This window comes from Vespa mandarinia, chromosome 17, assembly GCF_050613455.1.
Source record: "Vespa mandarinia isolate Hongniang chromosome 17, ASM5061345v1, whole genome shotgun sequence".
In the NCBI taxonomy this organism is placed as follows: domain Eukaryota; kingdom Metazoa; phylum Arthropoda; class Insecta; order Hymenoptera; family Vespidae; genus Vespa; species Vespa mandarinia.
The window spans coordinates 3,642,501-3,662,500 of NC_140826.1; the positions used below are offsets into that span (position 1 = coordinate 3,642,501).

General features: G+C 33.3%; 1 protein-coding gene across 10 annotated transcripts in view; it reads left to right on the forward strand.

Annotated features, from left to right (window-relative positions):
• Positions 1-20,000, forward strand: part of LOC118443616 (lachesin) — a 145,657-nt gene that overhangs the window by 115,635 nt on the left and 10,022 nt on the right. For all 10 annotated transcript variants that reach the window (XM_035870857.2, XM_085662114.1, XM_085662115.1 and 7 more), the window contains 4 exons: positions 9,277-9,462; positions 9,748-9,943; positions 10,325-10,453; positions 19,476-19,595. In XM_035870857.2, the coding sequence (XP_035726750.1) occupies positions 9,277-9,462; positions 9,748-9,943; positions 10,325-10,453; positions 19,476-19,595 (631 nt within the window). The remainder of the gene's footprint in view (positions 1-9,276; positions 9,463-9,747; positions 9,944-10,324; positions 10,454-19,475; positions 19,596-20,000) is intronic.

Consider the following 20,000-nt stretch of genomic DNA (forward strand, 5'->3'; position numbering starts at 1 on the left):
AAATCGTTTGATACAGCATTCGGATAATAATCGTCTGAGATAATATGCAAGATAATCGTGAAAAAAAAAAAGAAAAAAGAAAAAAAAAAGGAAAAAGAAAAAAGAAAAAGAAATCTATTCGATCGTACTAAATCTATCGAATTATATTCTATCTTTATCAATTTTATTTAATCTGTTAATTGTATAGTTTGTTTTTCTTTTTTTTTTCTATTTATTTATTTATTTATCGTATTTCTTTTTCTTCTTCGTTTTTTATTTTTTATAAATTTATATTTTGTATAATAAATACAAATCAAGAGATTTACGAGAATATACTCGTAATGCGAAAGAACAAAAAAAAAAAAAAAACAACAATAAGAAAAAAAAAAAGGAAAGAAGGAAAAAGAAGGATAAATATTTTGATTTAGCTTGAAGAAAATGATGTTGAAGAAGAAACGAAAGAAAACAAAAGATTTATTTATTAAAGAATAATTGTTTGCTCTTAAGCATACAATTTTTTCGGTACACAACTTTTCGGTAGATCTATATACCATATACATATACATATATATATATATATATATTTTTTTTTTTTTATTATTTTCCCCCTGTTTTTATTGTAATTGGGTTTACTTGTTTTTTGTTTTTTCTTTTTTTTATATGTTTGCTCGGTCTTTTTTTCGAACCACAAAATTTCATCGCAATAATTCTTTTTCGCGGGACATTTCGGCGAGCGGCGTTGAGCGTAAAGTGTTTGATTTTAATCAAACGCATATATACCACACACACACACACACACACACGAAATGTTGAAGTTTATAACTTGTAGCAAAAGCGATTACTTTCGGTAACGTTCTCATGCTTAAACTTTCTATTATGCGATATAGATACAGGTATACCATTGAACGATTATTCTTCACCTCGAAGTCACACTCGTTAACGATTCTCTCTCTCTCTCTCTCTGTATATATATATATATATATAATTTTGATAATGAGATTGAATCGATTATAACTATCTTTTACTTTTTTCCAATTATTCGACTATCGAATTCGTATCGAATTAGAAACATTCAATTTACGTTTGGCTCTATTACTTTTCTTTGATTAATCAGTCAATTAGAAATTAAATTATTACAAGTGACACACATACACAGACAGAGACATATATGTAATATTATATATACATATATACATACATACGTACATACGTTCAAGAGAAAAATGATTTTATCGTATGAAATTTACTTCGAGAATTTTTAATCGGATTAAAGACACCGTCAATTCTATACGAATTATTTATATTAGTACGTAAGAATAGAAGACCAATTTAACAAATCGATTGTTCGATTTCCGTCTGTCCAATTAAATCTGATCAATTAATTAAAGGATTAATTAATTAAATAATTCATTTATTTAATTATTTATTTATTATTATTATTTTTATTATTATTATTATTATTTGTCGGATTGACAAAAATGTTATCCAACGTAATATTATCGTTAGGACAATGCCATTGTAGAAAATAGCTGAGCAGAGTAGAGTTTAGAGGACGCATGGGAAATAAAAAGAAAGAAACTAATTAAAGGCTCCGGCGTATGGCTCCGGCCTTAAAAAAGCTTGTTAGCGTTAAAAATGTTCCATCGTTAATAAGCATAATTGCTTCGCCGGACGACGATCGCGAGAGAGAAAGAGAGAGAGAGTTGCTATGTATTAGTATATTCGTATGCATATATATATATATATATATATATATATATATATATTTATATATTTTATACTACTTGCCGCTCGCCATCGAGTATGATGATTCAGTAATTTTTTTTAACGAGTTCGACACAGATATAAACGAAAGAAGCATCCTAAATTATCGATGAGACAATATACGCGATGGAGTACATTCTGTATGTATATTATATAATATATTTTTCTTTTTTTTTTTTTTTTTCTTTCTTTTTTTCTTTTCTTTTTTCTTTTTCCTTTACTTCATATCTTTCTACTTTCACATATCATTTTATTATCTCATTATCTTTTTATTATATGAAATATATCAGTCGTATATCTACAATATATATATATATATATATTTTTTTTTTTATATAAATAAAATTCATCTGCGGTTATATCAATGGAAAAACTTGTTTTGGATAGATCTAATATAAAATCAGATATTCATCGAATGTATTGAAATTCGAATTTCCCGTGAAATTTGTTCGTTGCTTTTTTTATTTCCATTTTCTTTCTTTTTTTTTCTTTTTTCTTTTTTTTTTTTTTTGTTTTTCTTCTCTCTTTTTTTTATATATTTTTTCTTTCTTTCTTTTTTTTTTTTCTTTTTTTTTTTTCTTTTTTCTTTTCCTCTCATCGTAAATATTCGTGCATTTTCGTACGTACATTCAATGAACGTAGATATATATATATATATATATATATATATATATGTAACGTACGTTGGCAAATCTTGGGGAAAGAAAAGTCAGGAAAGTTAAATAAGACGTTAAAGTTCCTCTCTACTGAGAGACTAGTTGAAGATAATAAACATACATTTTACAGTTCCAGCGAGGAACGATCGTCCCGTTATAAAGTTTCGAGTTCCATCGACAGGACATGTTCGAGATGGTTCTCGAACTCGTTTCGGTCGTTCTACTTTCGACTGAAAGTAATCGAAAGGAATTTGCCGTTAGAAATTCAATTCAATGATATATATATATATATATATATATATATATATATATATATATATATATGTATTAACTTTTATTCAATTAATTAATTTATCGAAAATGTATAATAAGCTTTCTGGCTTTTTCCAGCTTTGACGCTTACGTTAGTAAAACGTGGTGATATGAAGGTGATACCGCCCACCCACCCGCACTGTCCGCCCTGTAGTTCGTAGTCATACATCCCCGAATTGATCATATAATTAAATCATTGAAATACATATACATATACATATGTATATATTTATATATATATATATATATATATATATCTCTTTTATTAATATAACAATTAATATAGTACAAGTAGTGATTACCATCTAGTAGAGTACTTTATAAGCCCAATGAAAAAAAAAATTATAGATCGAAATACATATAATAGATCTGTATAAATGATGTCCAACAAATTATTCGTTATTAGAATTTTAAATATATTATTATTTATGCTTCGATCGTAGATAACATAGATAATTGATAAGACGTATCTATACGTTTAGGGCATGGTTTTACCTTTAAAATGGTCCTTGTTTCGTTTCTTTATGATTTCTAGTTCCAGAGATATTCGCTTTCGAAAGATTGACGAATTATAATAAGAAAAAATGTGTTATATCTACGTGTACATATATATAGTCAATGAAGTTTCTCAATGGTTACCAGTTCCAAGAATTTTATATAGGTCAGTGTACTACTTACTACTGATAGTAAAATGGCGGACTCGTCTGGCTAGTCTTTTTCTCGTTTCTTTTTTTCCTTCTTTTTCTTTTTCTCTTTCTTTCTCTTTTACATGAATGGACGGCGCCGAGCCAATTCCAAGAATCAATATAGGTCAGCGAGACGCTCCTTATAAGGTAATACGTTACTCATCTGTCTCGTATGACGAATACAATTCATTGACAATATTTTTCTAAGAAATTATATAGGTCAGTGGGCCAGTAAAACAGCTGATTGACCCATATATACAGGGTGACTTTTTTCAAAAGAATTTTTTTTTTTTTTTTTTTTTTTTTAACCAACGAAGCGGATTTTCTTTTTATTAACGTTTGCTAATAGAATATAATTAAATTGTTTCGTAATAATTATATAAATATATGTCACGTGTGCTGATAATATTATATATATATATATATATATATATATATAGGGTGATCATTTTGAAAAGGACTTTTCTCTATTAATCGAAACGAAGGGAGAGATTGTTTTTTTTTTTGTTTATTTAACGGAAATAAATAAATCGTTCTGTTAGTAATACGGATTAATACGTATCGATATTTTATATACAGGGTGACCATTTTGAAAAGGACTTTTCTTTTATTAATCGAAACGAAGATTTTTTTTTTTTCATTTATTTAACGGAAATAAATAATCAATTTAGTTAGTAATACGAATTAATACGTATCGATATTTTATATATAGGGTGACCATTTTGAAAAGAATTTTTCTTTATAAATCAAAATGAAGGAAAAAAGAAATGGGATTATTAACGATTTAACCGGGGACGAAAGAATTGTTTCGTAAGGAATATTGGACGTTGAAATTTTTTATACATGGTGTCCATTTCGAAAAGGACTTGCTCAAAATCAATAAAATGTTCGATTTATTTTTATTTTAAATAAAAATATTACACGGACTTTTTATCAGTGTAACTTTTGTTATAAACGATTCGATCATATTATACAAGGTGTCTACTTTCAAAAAGGGATTTTTTTGATTTTTGTTTCCCAATGACGGTGACGACGAGGCATGTCACGATGCATGTGTACGCGATTGAAAGATCTCAGAGAGATGAAGTTGCATGAGCATGTTCTCTTTCTCCCTTATCCCCTCTCCTCCCCACCCTCCCCTCCCACGCCACTCTCCACCCCATATAAGCACAAACTTAGATAATAAATAAAACTAATAAAAGTGAAAAGGAGTAGAATTTTTAACGGGAAGGGTGGGGGGGGAGGGAGGGAAGGAGAGGTTAAAGGAAGAAGGAAAAATAAAAAAAGAAAAGAACTTTTACTTAACGTTTCGATCCAATTGTTCAAGATTTCTCTTCATTTCCGTGCATTATACACAGATTATATATCTAACGTAGCAATTTAATTTAATGAGAAATGGTCCTTAATGACGTCATTAAAATTGACGGTATAATGATACACACGTGGCCATTCAATCGAACGATCATACGTGTAAATGACCAGCGAGAGTACGTTTCGATGTAACGTAAGAATCGTTTAAATGCGCTGCACACACACATTCGAAAGTAGAAAAAAAACCTTTGCCTTTCTAAAAAAGAAAAAAAAAGAGAAGAAGAAATGAAAATATAAAAATGAAAACGGGAGAAAATATTCTATAGGAAAGCGAGGAGGTGTGTGTGTGTGTGTGTGTGTGTAAATCGAAAAGGTACATCCGGGCTAAACGTAAACCGTGAACAAGGTGGACAAAACGAAAAGTTCAGTGAATATATATAAGTATACTATATATATGTGTCTATGTGTGTGTGTGTATATATATATATATATACATAAACAAAGAAGAAAAGAAAAAGCAAAGGATAGAGTAAAAAAAATTGAAAAAATGAAAGATAGAAAAAGATAGATAGAGAGAGAGAGAGAGAGAGAGAGAGAGAGAACTTATACAAGGTGCGTCATTAAACTCGATCATAAAAATGAATCATTCTGCTAAACATAAGAAACAATTTATCTTATCTTTCAAGGAAAGAAAGAAAGAAAAGAGAAAACAAATACTTTTCTTATCCTTTCGAAGTTTCTACTCGTTCTTTTCTTTTTTCTTTCTCTTTTTTCAAGGTCATACTTATTTCCTTCGAAGTATCTTTCTTAAGGGTAACGATACAATCGAAAAAGTATACGTTCCGAAGTAAGCAAGTTTAAATGGCACACCCCATGTATAAGGATAGCCGGAAAGAAAGTTTTAATTAGCGAGTTTATCCATTTATTTGCATGCCGTTGAAAGGAACAGAAGCATCCTCCTCTATCTGTCTGTGGAGAAATAGGAGGAGAAGGAAGAGAGTCTCGTCTTTTCTCTTTTCGAAGAGAGAGAGAGAGAGAGAGAGAGAGAGAGAGGGAAAGAGAGAGAGAATAAGAGATAAAAATTACGAAATGAAAAATACGAAATACGAAAAAAAGAAAAAAAAGAAAAAGATGAAAAATTAAAGTAAAAGCAACCTAAAAATAAAAAGAAAGAGAGAGAGAGAGAGAGAGAAAAAAAAAGAGAGAGAAGAAACGATGATACAGAATTGCAATGGTGGATTGCGAGAAGGAGAAAGAGAAGAGAAGTTGGGGGTGGAGGGAGGAGAGGCACGTAAGTTTGCCGAAGGGAGAGTTGAAGTGGCGGAAAGAGAGAAAGGAAGGATATGGAGGAGGAGGAGAAAGGTGGAAGAGAAGGGAAGAGTGTGTGGGAGTATGGGAAGGGTGGGGGGGTAGGTTTGAAGAAGGAGAAAGAGGGAGGGAGATGGAGGAACGATGGAGGGAAATAAACGAGGTGTGCTAGGTAGACTGGACCGAGCCTCCTGATCTCGACAATGGCCGACAATAGAACGCCGACTATGGTTTTGCATATGAAAGAGGAACGAGAATGGAGCCCAGCCAAAGATAGATGCACGCTTCGCGATATTATATCTGACTCTTCTCTTCGCTTCTCACCACCCTTCATCCTACTTCTCCTTTAACAACCCTCTCTCTTACTCTTTCTCTCACATACACACACACACACACACACACACATACACGCATACACACATACACACATACATACTCTCTGTGTGAGTCCTTCCGTTTATCCATCGCCTCTCTTACCGACGAAGGGCGGAACGATCGTAAGTCGAAAATATCCGGGAGGGAAGACCCTTCAAGAAGAGAGGATAACCTCCTCGAGATTCTTTATCTCTTTTAACGAGCCTCTTCTTCTTTCGCACTTGACTCTTCCTCTCCTTCCATCCTCCCCTCTCTCTCTCTCTCTCTCTCTCTCTCTCTCTCTCTCTCTCTCTGTCCCTCTCTCTCTCTCTCTGTCCCTCTCTCTCTCTCTATCTTTTTCTCTGTCTTTCTATTTCTCTAAATATTCGTGCAATATTGATAATTGTAAGAGGAAAGAGAATTGATTTCAATATATTCGTAATATTGTTTTCTCCTTTCTATTCGAGTAATTTAATAAAAAAAAAAATAAATAAATAAATAAAAAAAGAGATAAGGAAAAAAAATATACAATCGAATTTTTGTATATATATATATATATATCTCTTTAAGTTATAGTTATAGTTATCTATTATCATTTTGTTCTCACTTAGTTGATATTTTTCTATAAAGGCATACATGCATAAAGAAAGAAAGAGAGAGAGAGAGAGAGAGAGAGAGGGAGAAATTCACATATAAAGCCTTTGTAATATTCACGGTGTCACGTTTCCGTTCTCGATACATTTACCAACACAATAGACGTACCTTCGTCCTTTCCCCATAATCAACTCGATCGATGTAGTATCGATAGAACTAGACACCCTTTCGTTCCGTCGTTCCGTCGTTCATTCGTTCGTTCATTCCGTCGTTCCTTCGTCTCGTCCGAAGGAACTTTGTATAATCGAGGAAACCCTAGCGATTTTGACGAAAATGAGAGGAGAGAAGAGAAGAGAATATGAGAAGATACAAGTTCGAAGTATATAGCTTTTAGTAAACGGGGGAGGAAGTTGATGTTGAAGCACTCATCTCACCTTCTCCGTCATCAAGAGTTTCCACAAAATTACTAGAACCTCATACGAGTATGTAACTTAAAGTAGCTTGTATATACGTACGTACATCTTGTTACAATATTGAAAAAAAAAAAAAAAAAAAAAAGATCTGATCTTTCGAATTGTTTAGATTATCTATAAATGTTTTTATCTTTTCTTCGTCTTCTTATCTTCTTATTTAAAGGAGTGAGAGAGAGAGAGAGAGAGAGAGAGAACAAAAAAAAAGAAAGAAAGAAATAAGATATAAGGTTGACGAAGCGAAACGTCGGTGCAAAATATTCGGCATCCGGCCACGTAGTTATTTTTTTTTTTTTTTTTTCTTGTAATGCAGGAACGAAAGATAAAAAGAGGTCTTGATAGGTGAGGAGATAGAGAGAAAGAGAGAGAGAGAGAGAGTGAGAGAGAAAGAGAGGGAACGGAGGGGAGTAGAGGGCTTGGGTTGAGTAGAGAGGAAAAAAAGAAGAAGGAGGAAGAGGAGGAGAAGGAGAAAAAAAGGAGGAAAAAAGGGGGAGGGAGGGAGAACGTGAGCTTAGCATACTCCGCATAATGTATTATAAGTGGAGGCGCACTCGCAGGGCCATCACTACCAAACACTCGAGGCCCTCCTCCTTCTCTCTTCTCTTCTCTTCTTTTCTCTTCTTCCTTTTCTTCCTCCTTCTCCTCCTCCTCCTCCTTCTGCTTCTGCTTCTCCTCTCTTCTTTCCTCTTTCCGTTCTATTCCTTTCTCTTTTTATTCTTTGCCAGGGATCTTCGGTTAAGGCTTTTCTACCTTCCGTACCTCTCTCTCTCTCTTTCTCTATCTGTCTGTCTGTCTCTCTCTCTCTCTCTCTCTCTCCCTCTCTCTATCTCTATCTCTCTCTATCTCTCTATACACTCCACTTTCGAGTTATCGATAAGAACCGCAGACCTCTTTTGTCGGTTGATAGATAGCCTTTCAGAACGACGCGAGGTCAGATACTCGACATTGCCGGGGAGTTCAATTTCGTGCCAATAATATCTATGCGACGCGAAAGAGCATAGGGGGGGGGGGTAGGAGGCGAGGGGGAGGTGTCGAGATAGTTTGGAATGAGGAGGAGGTGGTGGTGCATGAACGCGGGTTAAGGGACGAAGGGGACAAGACCAGGAGGATAGAGACTAGGGATTGAGTACGGAAAGGGAAAAAAGTTAAGGTGGGGATTGATTTTTACGCGATCCCTTATCGGCAAAATAACGGGGGGTGGGTGGGGGGGAGAAAAAAGAAAGAAAGAAAAAAAAAACAGAGTAACACTCATCTCTTCTCGTTTTATCGTCTATTGTATAATAAATCGAATTATATTCAAAGGATTTTAACGATCGATGGGGGATCTCTACGATCGATGGGATCGAGATCGTTGGTATGTGTATATATATATATATATCGAGGGAAATTTTTAATACATATCTTTTTTTCTTCATTGATTTTCTTTTTGTTTTCTTTTTTTCTTTTTTTCTTTTTTTTTCTCTCTATATTTTTTAATCTAGCTTTCTTTCTTTTCTCTAAGTACAAAGGGAATTGAAGAGAGATCTCCTCGTCAAAATTTATTTATTAGATATAAAGGGACAGGGAGTGGGGTGGTGGGGTGGGGAGCGGGAAAGAAATGTCTCTCTTTTTTTATCTTTTTTTTTATCTTTTATTATTATTATTATTATTATTATTATTATTATTATTATTATTATTATTATTATTATTATTATTATTATTGTTATTATTATTATTATTATTATTATTATTGTTATTATTATTATTATTTCTCTCGAATTGACGATTTTTCGAGAATCTAATTTGTTTTGATCTTGAAACGCTAAGAAAAGGGATTACTGAGAAACGGGTTTGTGAGGTCAGGTAGCGTGGATCAAGGCGGACACCAAGGCGATCTTAGCGATTCACGAACACGTCATCACTAATAACGCTCGTCTGTCGGTGACGCACAATGATCAGAACACCTGGACGTTGAATATACGGGGAGCTAGGAAGGAGGATGGAGGTGTTTATATGTGCCAAGTTAACACGAATCCAATGAAGAGTCAGGTGAGCTAGAATCGATAGAATCTTTTCTTTACTATCACCTATCTAATGCTTCTCTATTTTCTTTTTTACTTCTCTTTTTTTTTCACCTTTTCATTTTTCTTTTCTTTTTCTTTCTTTCTTTTTTTTCTTTTTTTTTTTTTTTTTTTCTTTAATATATATTCTTCTCCCTTTCATTCGAGCTTAATCAATTCCCTCTCGGTTGATTAATTAACGTAGGAACGAACGTAATTAAGGCTGCAGGTAGATCATAAGTAAATGATGATCAATTCCTCGCACAAATTACAGAGCGCCTTCCTCGAAGTGGTAATACCACCGGACATCATATCCGAGGAAACGTCCAACGATTTAATGGTTCCGGAAGGTAGTTCGGCTAAGCTGGTATGTAAGGCTAGGGGATATCCGAAACCAGACATCGTTTGGAAACGAGAGGATGGCTCGGAGATCATATCTCGTGCTGGCTTGTCTGGCGGCAAAACGAAAAGTAAGGATAGCGAAAGAAAAAAAAGAGAAAAAAAAGAGAAAAGAAAAAAAAAAGAAAAGAAGATAAAAAGGAGATAATCGATTTTTCCTTGAATTTTGATTTCTTTTCCTCTCTCTCTCTCTCTCTCTCTCTCTCTCTCTTTTTTTTCTTTTTTCCTTTTTTTTTTTCTTTCTCTAATTATAATATAACGTATTTATAATTTCATTATAAATACGAACGACTTATCATTTATTTTCAACGTTAACTTTTCCATGAATATATTATTTTAACGTATGTAATACAAATTATTAATCATAATTATTTAAATCATAGGATATATATTTTTTATAATATTCGTAATATACAAAACGATCATTTCCTTGATGAATTTATTTCTTATAGCACTAACAGCGGAAGGTGAGCATCTAGTTTTATCTAAAGTAACTAGAGGCGAGATGGGAGCATATCTTTGCATCGCCAGTAACGGAGTACCGCCATCGGTTAGCAAAAGAATAATGTTGCACGTAAATTGTAAGTATTATTATTATTATGATTATTATTATTATTATTATTATTATTATTATTATTATTTTAGAAATGATCGATAAGTTTAAGTTGATTTCTAATTATTCTTTTATCGATTAGGAAATTTAATCAGAAGGTAATTAGTAAGAGAGCTTTCGATATTTCTCGACGATTTCTCTCACTTTATCATTTAACTCTATAAATATATATCTACACACGCACACGCACACACACATCTCTCTCTCTCCCTCTCTCTCTTACTCTCTCTCTCTCTCTCTCTCTCTCTCTCTCTCTCTCTCTCTCATAGTTCCAGATCATAACAGATACTCCAGTAATTCCATCGAAATGGGTTAATTGTCTGCAAATACACTCAGCACTGAGAATTTGATCTATTGATGTATAATCCACGTAGAACTCGCGCTTTGAGATATTCCGTACAAGCTGGTTGTTTCCTAATCCTAGGAATACTATTAATCATCTATTCAAGATAGTACGTTGTTTATCCAGATCTCTCGACTCGACGGCGTATTCGCCTTTTATCGTATACCATTAATCCTATCATTTCACATTGTCCTCTTCGTTTCTCTTTATCTCTCTCTCCCACTTTCTCTCTCTCTCTATCTCTCTCTCCCACTCTCTCTCTCTCTCTATCTCTCTCTCTCTCTCTCTATCTCTCTCTCTCTCTCTCTCTCTATCTCTCTCTCTCTCTCTCTATCTTTCTCTTAGTCTCTGGGGTAATATCGAAATTGAGAGAATGCAACGGAATGGAAAAGGAAAAAAAGAAAAGAAGAAAATAGAAAAGGAAAAATATTTGGTTGGTAATTGTCGAGGGTTAAAACTCTCATTCAGTCGTTCTCTACGATAGAACTGTCCTTTTATCCTTGTCCAACAACTATATATAAACATATATATATATATATATATATATATATATATATATATATATATGTATGTATATATAGTAAGAAAAAAAAAAGACAAAAGTGGAAACGAAGCAATGGAAGAATAAAAAGTACCGGCAACAGCAATGGTAACGGTCCTGCTATCGCCCTGATACGGCCATCGTCTTCTTCTTTGCATAATTTCTCTCTGTGGAGAAAGAAGCGAGAAGGCGCTGGGGATTCGCAAAGGGATAAGTAAAACAAGAAAGAAAGAAAGAAAGAAAAGAAGGAATGAATGAAAAAAAGAAAGCGAGACAGAGAGAGACAGAGAGAGAGAGAGATAGAGAGAGAGGGAGAGGAGATACGGTATGAGAAAAGATTCAAAGTAAAATACACCTTAAATGAGATAGAAAGAGAGAGAGAGAGAGAGAGAGAGAGAGAGAGAGAGAGAGAGAAAGTGAGAGAGGCCGTTTCGTCGCTTACCATAAGGAAAAGAAAGAAAAGAGAGTAAAAAAAAAAAGAAAAAAAAAAGAAAAAAAAAAGAAAGAAAAGATAGAAACTTAGAAGACTGCAATAGCCGGCCATCGTTCGAGTTCGAGAGAGAGAACGAGATAGAGATAGAGATGGAAGAAGAAAGATAATAAAATTACACTCTCAGGACGATATACCAAGGCACTGTTTCCTCGGTTTTAAGGAAAAGCGAAAAGGAAAAGTCGGAAAATAGGGGCGGGAGGGTGGGGCGAAGAGGGAGACCAAGGGGGAAGTCAGGTTGATACGGTTTTAAGGATCAAGTCCGAGGCCGTTGGATCCTTCTACTCCCTTCTTTCCTTTCACCATCCCTTCTTTCACTCTAGGTCGAAAATTTCAAAGGGATGGGACGATGGTGAGTTAAGCCGTGGTTACGACCGACCAACACCGCGTCCGTTCATCCGTACGTTGGTACGTCAGTAGTCCGTTCGTTCGTTCGTGTCTTAGATCCAACCCAAAGAGGTAATTCTTATCCCGGAAATTGGATGTACTTCTAACGCCCACGAATCTTGCACCTGCACTACCATGCTCTTCTCTACCTCCTCTTCCTCCTCCTCCTCCTCCTCCTCCTCCTCCTCCTCTTCCTACACCTTTTCCCTCTTCCCTCTTCCTCCTTCCTCTTCCACTTCCACTCAACTCTCCATTCCTATCCACTATACTCGGATAAGAGATCGTCTAAGGATAATCGAATTTCATTGAATACGTTAAGCTAACTTGCTTTCGTCCACATCGTGTATCTCGTATCTTCGAGATGTTCGTAACATGTTATTGCCATTGATAATAATTAAACAATGATATAGTCTTTGTCAAGTGCGTGTGTGTGTGTATGTATGACTGAGAGAGGGAGAGAGAGAGAGAACGATGAAGATATTTTACAATAAAAAGATAAAATTTGATTGATTATTTTCAAGATAAATTTCTATTGTCTTCTTCTTTCTTTTCTTTCTTTTGTAATGATTAAAGATATACTATACATAGAATTTGTTTTATTTATTCGAAGTCAATGTATGATTTTTTTTTTTTTTTTTTTTTTTTTTTTTTTTTTTTTTTTTATAGCTATTTCTCAATAATGCAATTATTTGTAGAATTTAACGTACAAGCTTTTTTAATCATTTTTATATATCGATAAGGAAGAAAGTCGTGACAACGACTTATAGCCAATAGTAAGTGATAGTTTAAAGAAAGATCAAAGTCAGTCTTATTGATATAAGTGTGGAAGGAAGACAGAGAAGAGAGAGAGAGAGAGAGAGAGAGAGAAGTAGTACTTGTCCTTTACTTTGATAAAATCCTCCTTTCGTTGTAGTTCACGTTGTTCTAGAATACGGAGTTTAGTTAAGTATATATGTAGAAGCGATCATACGATCGGTTTGTTCGATCTTTTCTTGATCCATAGAACTATCAAGAAGGACTGTTACAATGTCTCTTAATTCCTACTATGTCTTTCTATTTCTCTTTCTCTCTCTCTCTCTCTCTCTCTCTCTCTCTCTCTCTCTCTCTCTCTCTCTCTATCTCTCATTTGATTTATTTTAGAACTTATATCGTGCAAATATATATATGCAAGTAGGTAACAAACAATCTTCAATGACATCGTCCAGAAGTAATGATATTATTAACAAAACTTTTTTTCTTCTCTTGCTTTTTTTTTTCTTTTTTGTTTTTTTCCTTCCTTTTTACACGTCAAACGCAAACAGACAAATAAATTTTTGCACGTTATCTCATATATAATCTAACGAGAAACGTTGATTAATAATCTGATCTGTAAATATATATATATATATATCTTTTGTTTTCTTAAATCGAATATATAAAATTTGACGTTTGAATTTGAATAGGTATTATCCGATGTGATCGACTTTGTCATCGTTCCACTCGAAACCATCTATATAATATTTAAACGTAAATATAATTCATGATTTCTCTCCCTCGATGATTTATGGTTTTATGTACACGTGACAGATCCAATATTATTATGTACATAAACAAAGAGGAATTTATCTATTTATCTCTCTGTCTCTCTCTCTCTCTCTCTCTCTCTCTCCATCTCTCTTTATTTTCTTACACCATAGAATATCAAATCGAATACGCACATAAATTCATCTTTGGACGTAGGTTGGTTTATCGTCGGTTGGTGGTAACCAAAACGAAAAGAGGATCGCGAGCGTTATCATATCACCGCAGAAGAACCTCCGAATGAAATCCTTTGCACGAAGGACGAATTCCTACTAGCTTTTGGGGGTTGATACTAGTAGCATTGGTGGCAATGGTGATGGTGATGGTACTAAGTGATAAAGTAGTGGTAGAAATGGAGGAAGAAGGGCACGGAGTAGTAGTAGGGAGTTAGATAGGGGGATGAGGTAGGGGAAAATCCTCCTGCTTTTCAGCAAAACCACCGGCTACGTAGCTGACCAGTCAACCTCGAAACCCATTACCGAGTAGCAATGTTTCGGCTCGCAGGCTTATTTCATAGCCGCAATCGCATCGTAGGAGAAACTCTATCTATCTCTCTTTCTCTTTCTCTGTTCCTGTCTCTCTCTCTCTCTCTCTCTTTCTCTCTTTCTCTCCCTTCTCGAGGATACCGACGACTATTAGCCAGGGATTTTCTCTTTCCTCCAATTTAAATGATTTATTTCGCGCGTAGAGAAAACCAACGTCGCACGACTCACCCACCTCTCTTTACCTTCCTACGCCGTTTAATATATTTTTTTTTCTCTCACTGCAATAGTAGAATACAATAATAATAATAATAATAATAATAATAATAATAATAATAATAATAATGTGTGAATTGGAACGAACGTCATAAACGTTTAATACTTTGAAAGTTCTTTATAGAATCGAAATCGAGTGAGATTTTATTTTTTATATTTTTTATTGTCTAATATTAAACATACATATGAACATTTGTATCTATATATATATATATGTATATTAATATTTAATTAGTTAGTATCCTTATTATATTTTATAATAATAATTATTATTATTATAAAATTTTATCCCGCAAGACAATCTCTCCTGAAGATTGTCGATTGAAATGATTATCTAAAAAAAAAAAAAAAAAAAAAAAAAAAAAAAAAAAAAAAGAGAGAAAGGAAGAAAGAAAGAAAAAAAAAGAAGAACACAAAAAAAGCAACGAATAAAATTATGATTTATCATAGCCATTTCTCATTCGTATAAAAAATCGTACAACATTTTATCCATTCTTATAAATCACCGTACCAAGGGCAAATTATTCGAAATGATTCGTACAACGCTATCTTTAGGATTCTCAATGTTTCACAGATATGATTATCAGAATGAAAATCGCATTTCCCCTAAATCGCATTTCTTAACGAAATACTGTCGTTTACAATCGTCATTGTCACTGATGGTATAAAAATATTCGTGTCGGTCGTTTCGGTGTTTCGTATCGTAAGGATTGATTTATGGTACCTTGGTTTCTCAACAACGTGATAACGAATTTTTAATTGCTATGTCCGTAAAAGCGTTCGTTCTATTTTTCTTCTTGTTTTCTGTTTTTTTTCTTCTTCTTCTTCTTCTTCTATCTTTTTTGTTGTAATTTTTTTCTTCCCCCTTTCTTTTTCTTTCTTACTTTCGTTCCTTCTTTCTTTCTTTCTTTCTTTCTTTCTTTCTTTCTTTTTTTTTTTTGTTTTTCTTTTCTTCTTTTTAACAGCACGGCTATCGTTCCATTCTTTCTCGTGGCTTACGTTCGCTCGTTAAAACCAAAAGCGATTTCGATTAAATCGACGCACGAAACCGACCACTCTGTCTACGTTCGGCTTCTTTGAATTCGAGATCAGAAGAAATAAAAACGTGAAGAGAAGAGAAAAGAGAAGAAAAGAAAAGAAAAGAAAAGAAAAGAAAAGAAAAGAAAAATTAGATAAGAAAGGAAAGGAAAAAAAGACAAAATAAAGAAATACAAAAAAAAATAATCCAAGTTTAAATACACGTAAATATATGCAAGTAAGTACGTACGCACACATATATATATATATATATACATACACACACACACACACACACACACACACACAGATATACATACACACACAGATATACATACACACACGCGCGTGCATGCATATATACACACGTATTACAAAGAGTAAAGTCAAAAGTTTATTATTTTATAATCCAAATAATATATTAATTTATAAAATCTCGAAAATGAGTAATTGATTGTTATATATCATCTAGAAATTTTTGGCTCATTCTTTTTCTATATACTATATGTATATATATATATACACGCGCGCGCGCATACACACATATATATATATATATGTGTAATACATATAAAAAGAAAATTGTCGAGTAACTTGGGGTTATTTAATTTGATAAAATCCTCGTGAAATTTTGTGTCCTTTCTAGAATCCGGATGAGAAATCGGGGAAAAAGTAGCGATATTCTCTCTGGTAAAGCACGTCTTTTCCTTCTTATCTCGTAGTATCATCTTAATTTTCTATTACCTACCACCTATGTAATATCCGGCTCAAATTTCGCTCGTAGTATCACTGGCATGATCTTTATTGCTAAGGGGAGACTATTACAAGTTGTAACACATATACGCACGCACACACACGCACACCCACACACATACACACACACATATATATTAGAGTAATGTTATCTTTTAATAACGATAAGTACAAAGCTCTGTGAAAGTGTCGAGAAGAAAATTTGCCACTTTCCTTTCTCTCTCTTTTCTCTCTCTCTCTCTCTCTCTCTCTCTCTCTCTCTCTCTCTCTCTCTCTTTTATAATTAGTCCGTATAATCCTAAAAAAAAAAAAAAAAAAAAGAAAAAACTACCTAACTGTGCTAAACGAATCTTTTTTTTTTTACGTGAAAAGAGATTTTTGAAATAAAAAGAAAAAAAAAAGAAAAACAAAAAAAAATGCAAATCGTCCGATTTGTGCGAGTATCGATGAGATTAAAAAAGAAAAAAAAAAAAAAGAAAAAAAAGAAAAAAAGAATCAAAGGTTAATTTTATCCTTCGATTATTCGGAAATATTTTTCGTGCAATTTCGAGAATTTGTCAATTAATTTCGTACTCGTACGATCTATGCGAGTGAATTTAACGCCCTCGTGTAATCACGAGTATTCCCCGAGAATGGATTGTTTTTCGATGGACGACCGCAATGGCGAACGCGTTTAATACCTAAATAGAAACATTTTCGAGAGAGAGAGAGAGAGAGAGAGAGAGAGAGAGAGAGAGAGAGAGAGAGAGAGAATAGCGCAATTTTCATTGTATCGAAAGCACTACTAAAATGTTATCTAGGTTGGTCAGTAATATCTATCTAATGCTAATGAATTATTCGATAAATTATTTTCATCTTCTATAATGAAATTTTATTTTATTCAACGTAATTATATTAATCATTTCAATCATATATTATTATATCTTATATTATAAAATTTTAACTTATTATCGTATATTAAATATATATATTGTATATAATTTAAAAAAAAAAAAAAAGAAAATTATAGAAAGAGAAAAAGAGAGAGAGAGAGAGAGAGAGAGAGAGAGAGAGATACTTTTTTTATATATTTTAAATGATTTATTAATTTCAATTATATTATAACATACAATTATCATTGATTACTTGAAGAGAAATAACATCGTTATATTTCAGAATATCATATTTTGAACAATTAATGAAGAAAAACCTTATTACGAATTTTTACGAAAGATAATGTAATTAAAAAAATAATAAAACGTATTCCAATCAGTCTCGGTATTGTTCGTAGAAACAGAAAAAAAAAAATGAGAAAAGAAAAAATCACTAGATTTCGTAATAATCCTAATGGACGTCTTTCATTTGAATCATTGTATATATTGTATATAATGTATACATATATGATTAACGTGATATATCAAAAGGGGAAAGAAGATATATAAACGTTATATGACATTATAGAAAAACAGGAAAAGTAATAAGGGAACGAATTCGGTGTAATCGAAAAGGATCGTATATATTATCAAAGCTAGGAAATGGCGAATGAAATTAATAAACATTTTCATAGGAAAGGAAAGTGCGAGAACGTTGAGAGACAGACAGAGAGAGAGAGAGAGAGAGAGAGAAAGAGAGAGAGAAAGAGAGAGAGAGAGAGAGAGAGAGAGAGAGAGAGGTTAAGCGGCCTTTCTGAACCAAAAGAGCATTACAATGCTCTCTCACGTTGGAAGATGCAAACCGGGAGTCGAGTTTCGGTCAAAAGGAACGTCCAACGAAAGGATGTTAAAACCTAAGCAGCTTTTCGTGAGCCGTTTACGATATTCGAAAGGAAGAACGTACATCTAGGGACTTGTATTACTCGTTCATACTAAATGCTAGACTGTCAAGGCTTGTCGGCATTTCATTAACGTGAAAGCTCTTCGTCCGATGGTTAATGAGTAACAAAAACTCTCTTTCTTTCTTTTTCTCTCTCAGAAAGAGAGAGAGAGAGAGAGAGAGAGAGTGAGAGAGAGAAAGAAAGAAAGAAAGAGAGAGGGAAAAGGAAAGAGAAAAGGAGAAAGAGAGACAGAGAGAGAGAGAGAGAGAGAGAGAGAGAGATAGTAAGTTCCTTGTAATATAATGATTCAAAAATATACAGTTAAGGAAGTTAAGTATTCCTACAGTAGGAATATAGAAATGCATATTTATGTGTGTATATATATATATATATAAATATATAAACATATATACGTATGTATGTATAATATATTATATAAGAATCTAGTTATGCTTAAGTCTTTCGTCGTTTCGCAATATCGTTGAATGCGGAGAAACCTTACTTGTGTCCCCCACCCCCTACTTTTCTCTTCCCCCCCCCCTCTCCGCACCCTCAACCGGTCGGTATATTTTCTAGAAAAATATATTTCATCGTAACCCACACATGAAACAAATGATATTCTAGATAAAGTTTTTTAATGATCTAATTTATGATATGTTTTACGATCAATACCTTTTTTTTTTTTTTGTTTTTTCTTTTTCTTTTTTTGTTTCTCTCTTTGTTTCTCTCTTTGTTCCTACTTCGTATCACAAAATTACAAAGGTTAAGTACGAGTCTAAGAAAAAGAGAGAGAGAGAGAGAGAGAGAGAAAGAAAAGTAAAAGATTATGTCTCAAAAAAGGAAAGTAATTGATTTTTAAAAGTATCAAATTAATAACTTTCGATTCGTATGAATCCCCTTACTAAAAAAAAAAAAAAAAACATAACATTGAAAAAGAGTGAGGAGGTCTTGGGAGAGGGAGGGGAAGAAGGAAAAAGGGAATTATCGTCGAAACATTTGTAATTATTTCTTATCTTTTTAATAACACGACGATCGCAGTATCACAAGGAAAAGAAAAAAAAAATAAAAACAAAAAAACAAAAAAAGAAATATAGTGAAAGAATAATATAAGAGAATAAAAGACGTAAAGTGTGTTTGAAGAGAGAAAACCTGTTATTCATTGTTAGCCTTTTTGAAGTAGAATTTACACAGAACGAACGAGTGAGAGAGAGAGAGAGAGAGAGAGAGAGAGAGAGAGAGAGAGAGAGAGAGAGAGAGAGGAAAGAAGAAAGAAAAGGATATAGCCACCCCCCTCCCCCACCCCTCCTCCACACACACATCGTAATATGTGACATCGTGATAAATTGCAGTTCATCCGATGGTTCAAGTACCAAACCAACTTGTTGGAGCTCCAACTGGAACTAACGTCACGCTGGTCTGCCACGTAGAAGCATCACCCAAAGCCATTAATTATTGGACTCGCGAATCGGGTAAGGGCCCACTGGTTATCCGTATCCTTGTCTTCGTTAACTGGCGAGTAAACTTCCGATGTATCGCAATAACGAATTACTAAAACCAACCACCTAAATATATATATATATATATATATATATATATATGTGTGTGTGTGTGTGTGTGTGTGTGTATGTTGAGAGAGAGAGAGAGAGAGAGAGACAAAAGAAACGAAGTAAAGGAAAAAAGAAAAGAAAAAAAAAAAATAATAATTATGCCACGTAGGTATCACATAGGTATCGCGCTATAACGTTGACTCATCGCTATAGCAAAATTGACTGTGTACTTAATTTAGGAGGAATGTAAAGAAAAAAAAAATTAATTACTACGAAATCTAGTAACGACGACGAATTTTTTTTTCTTTTTTTCTTTTTCTTCTTCTT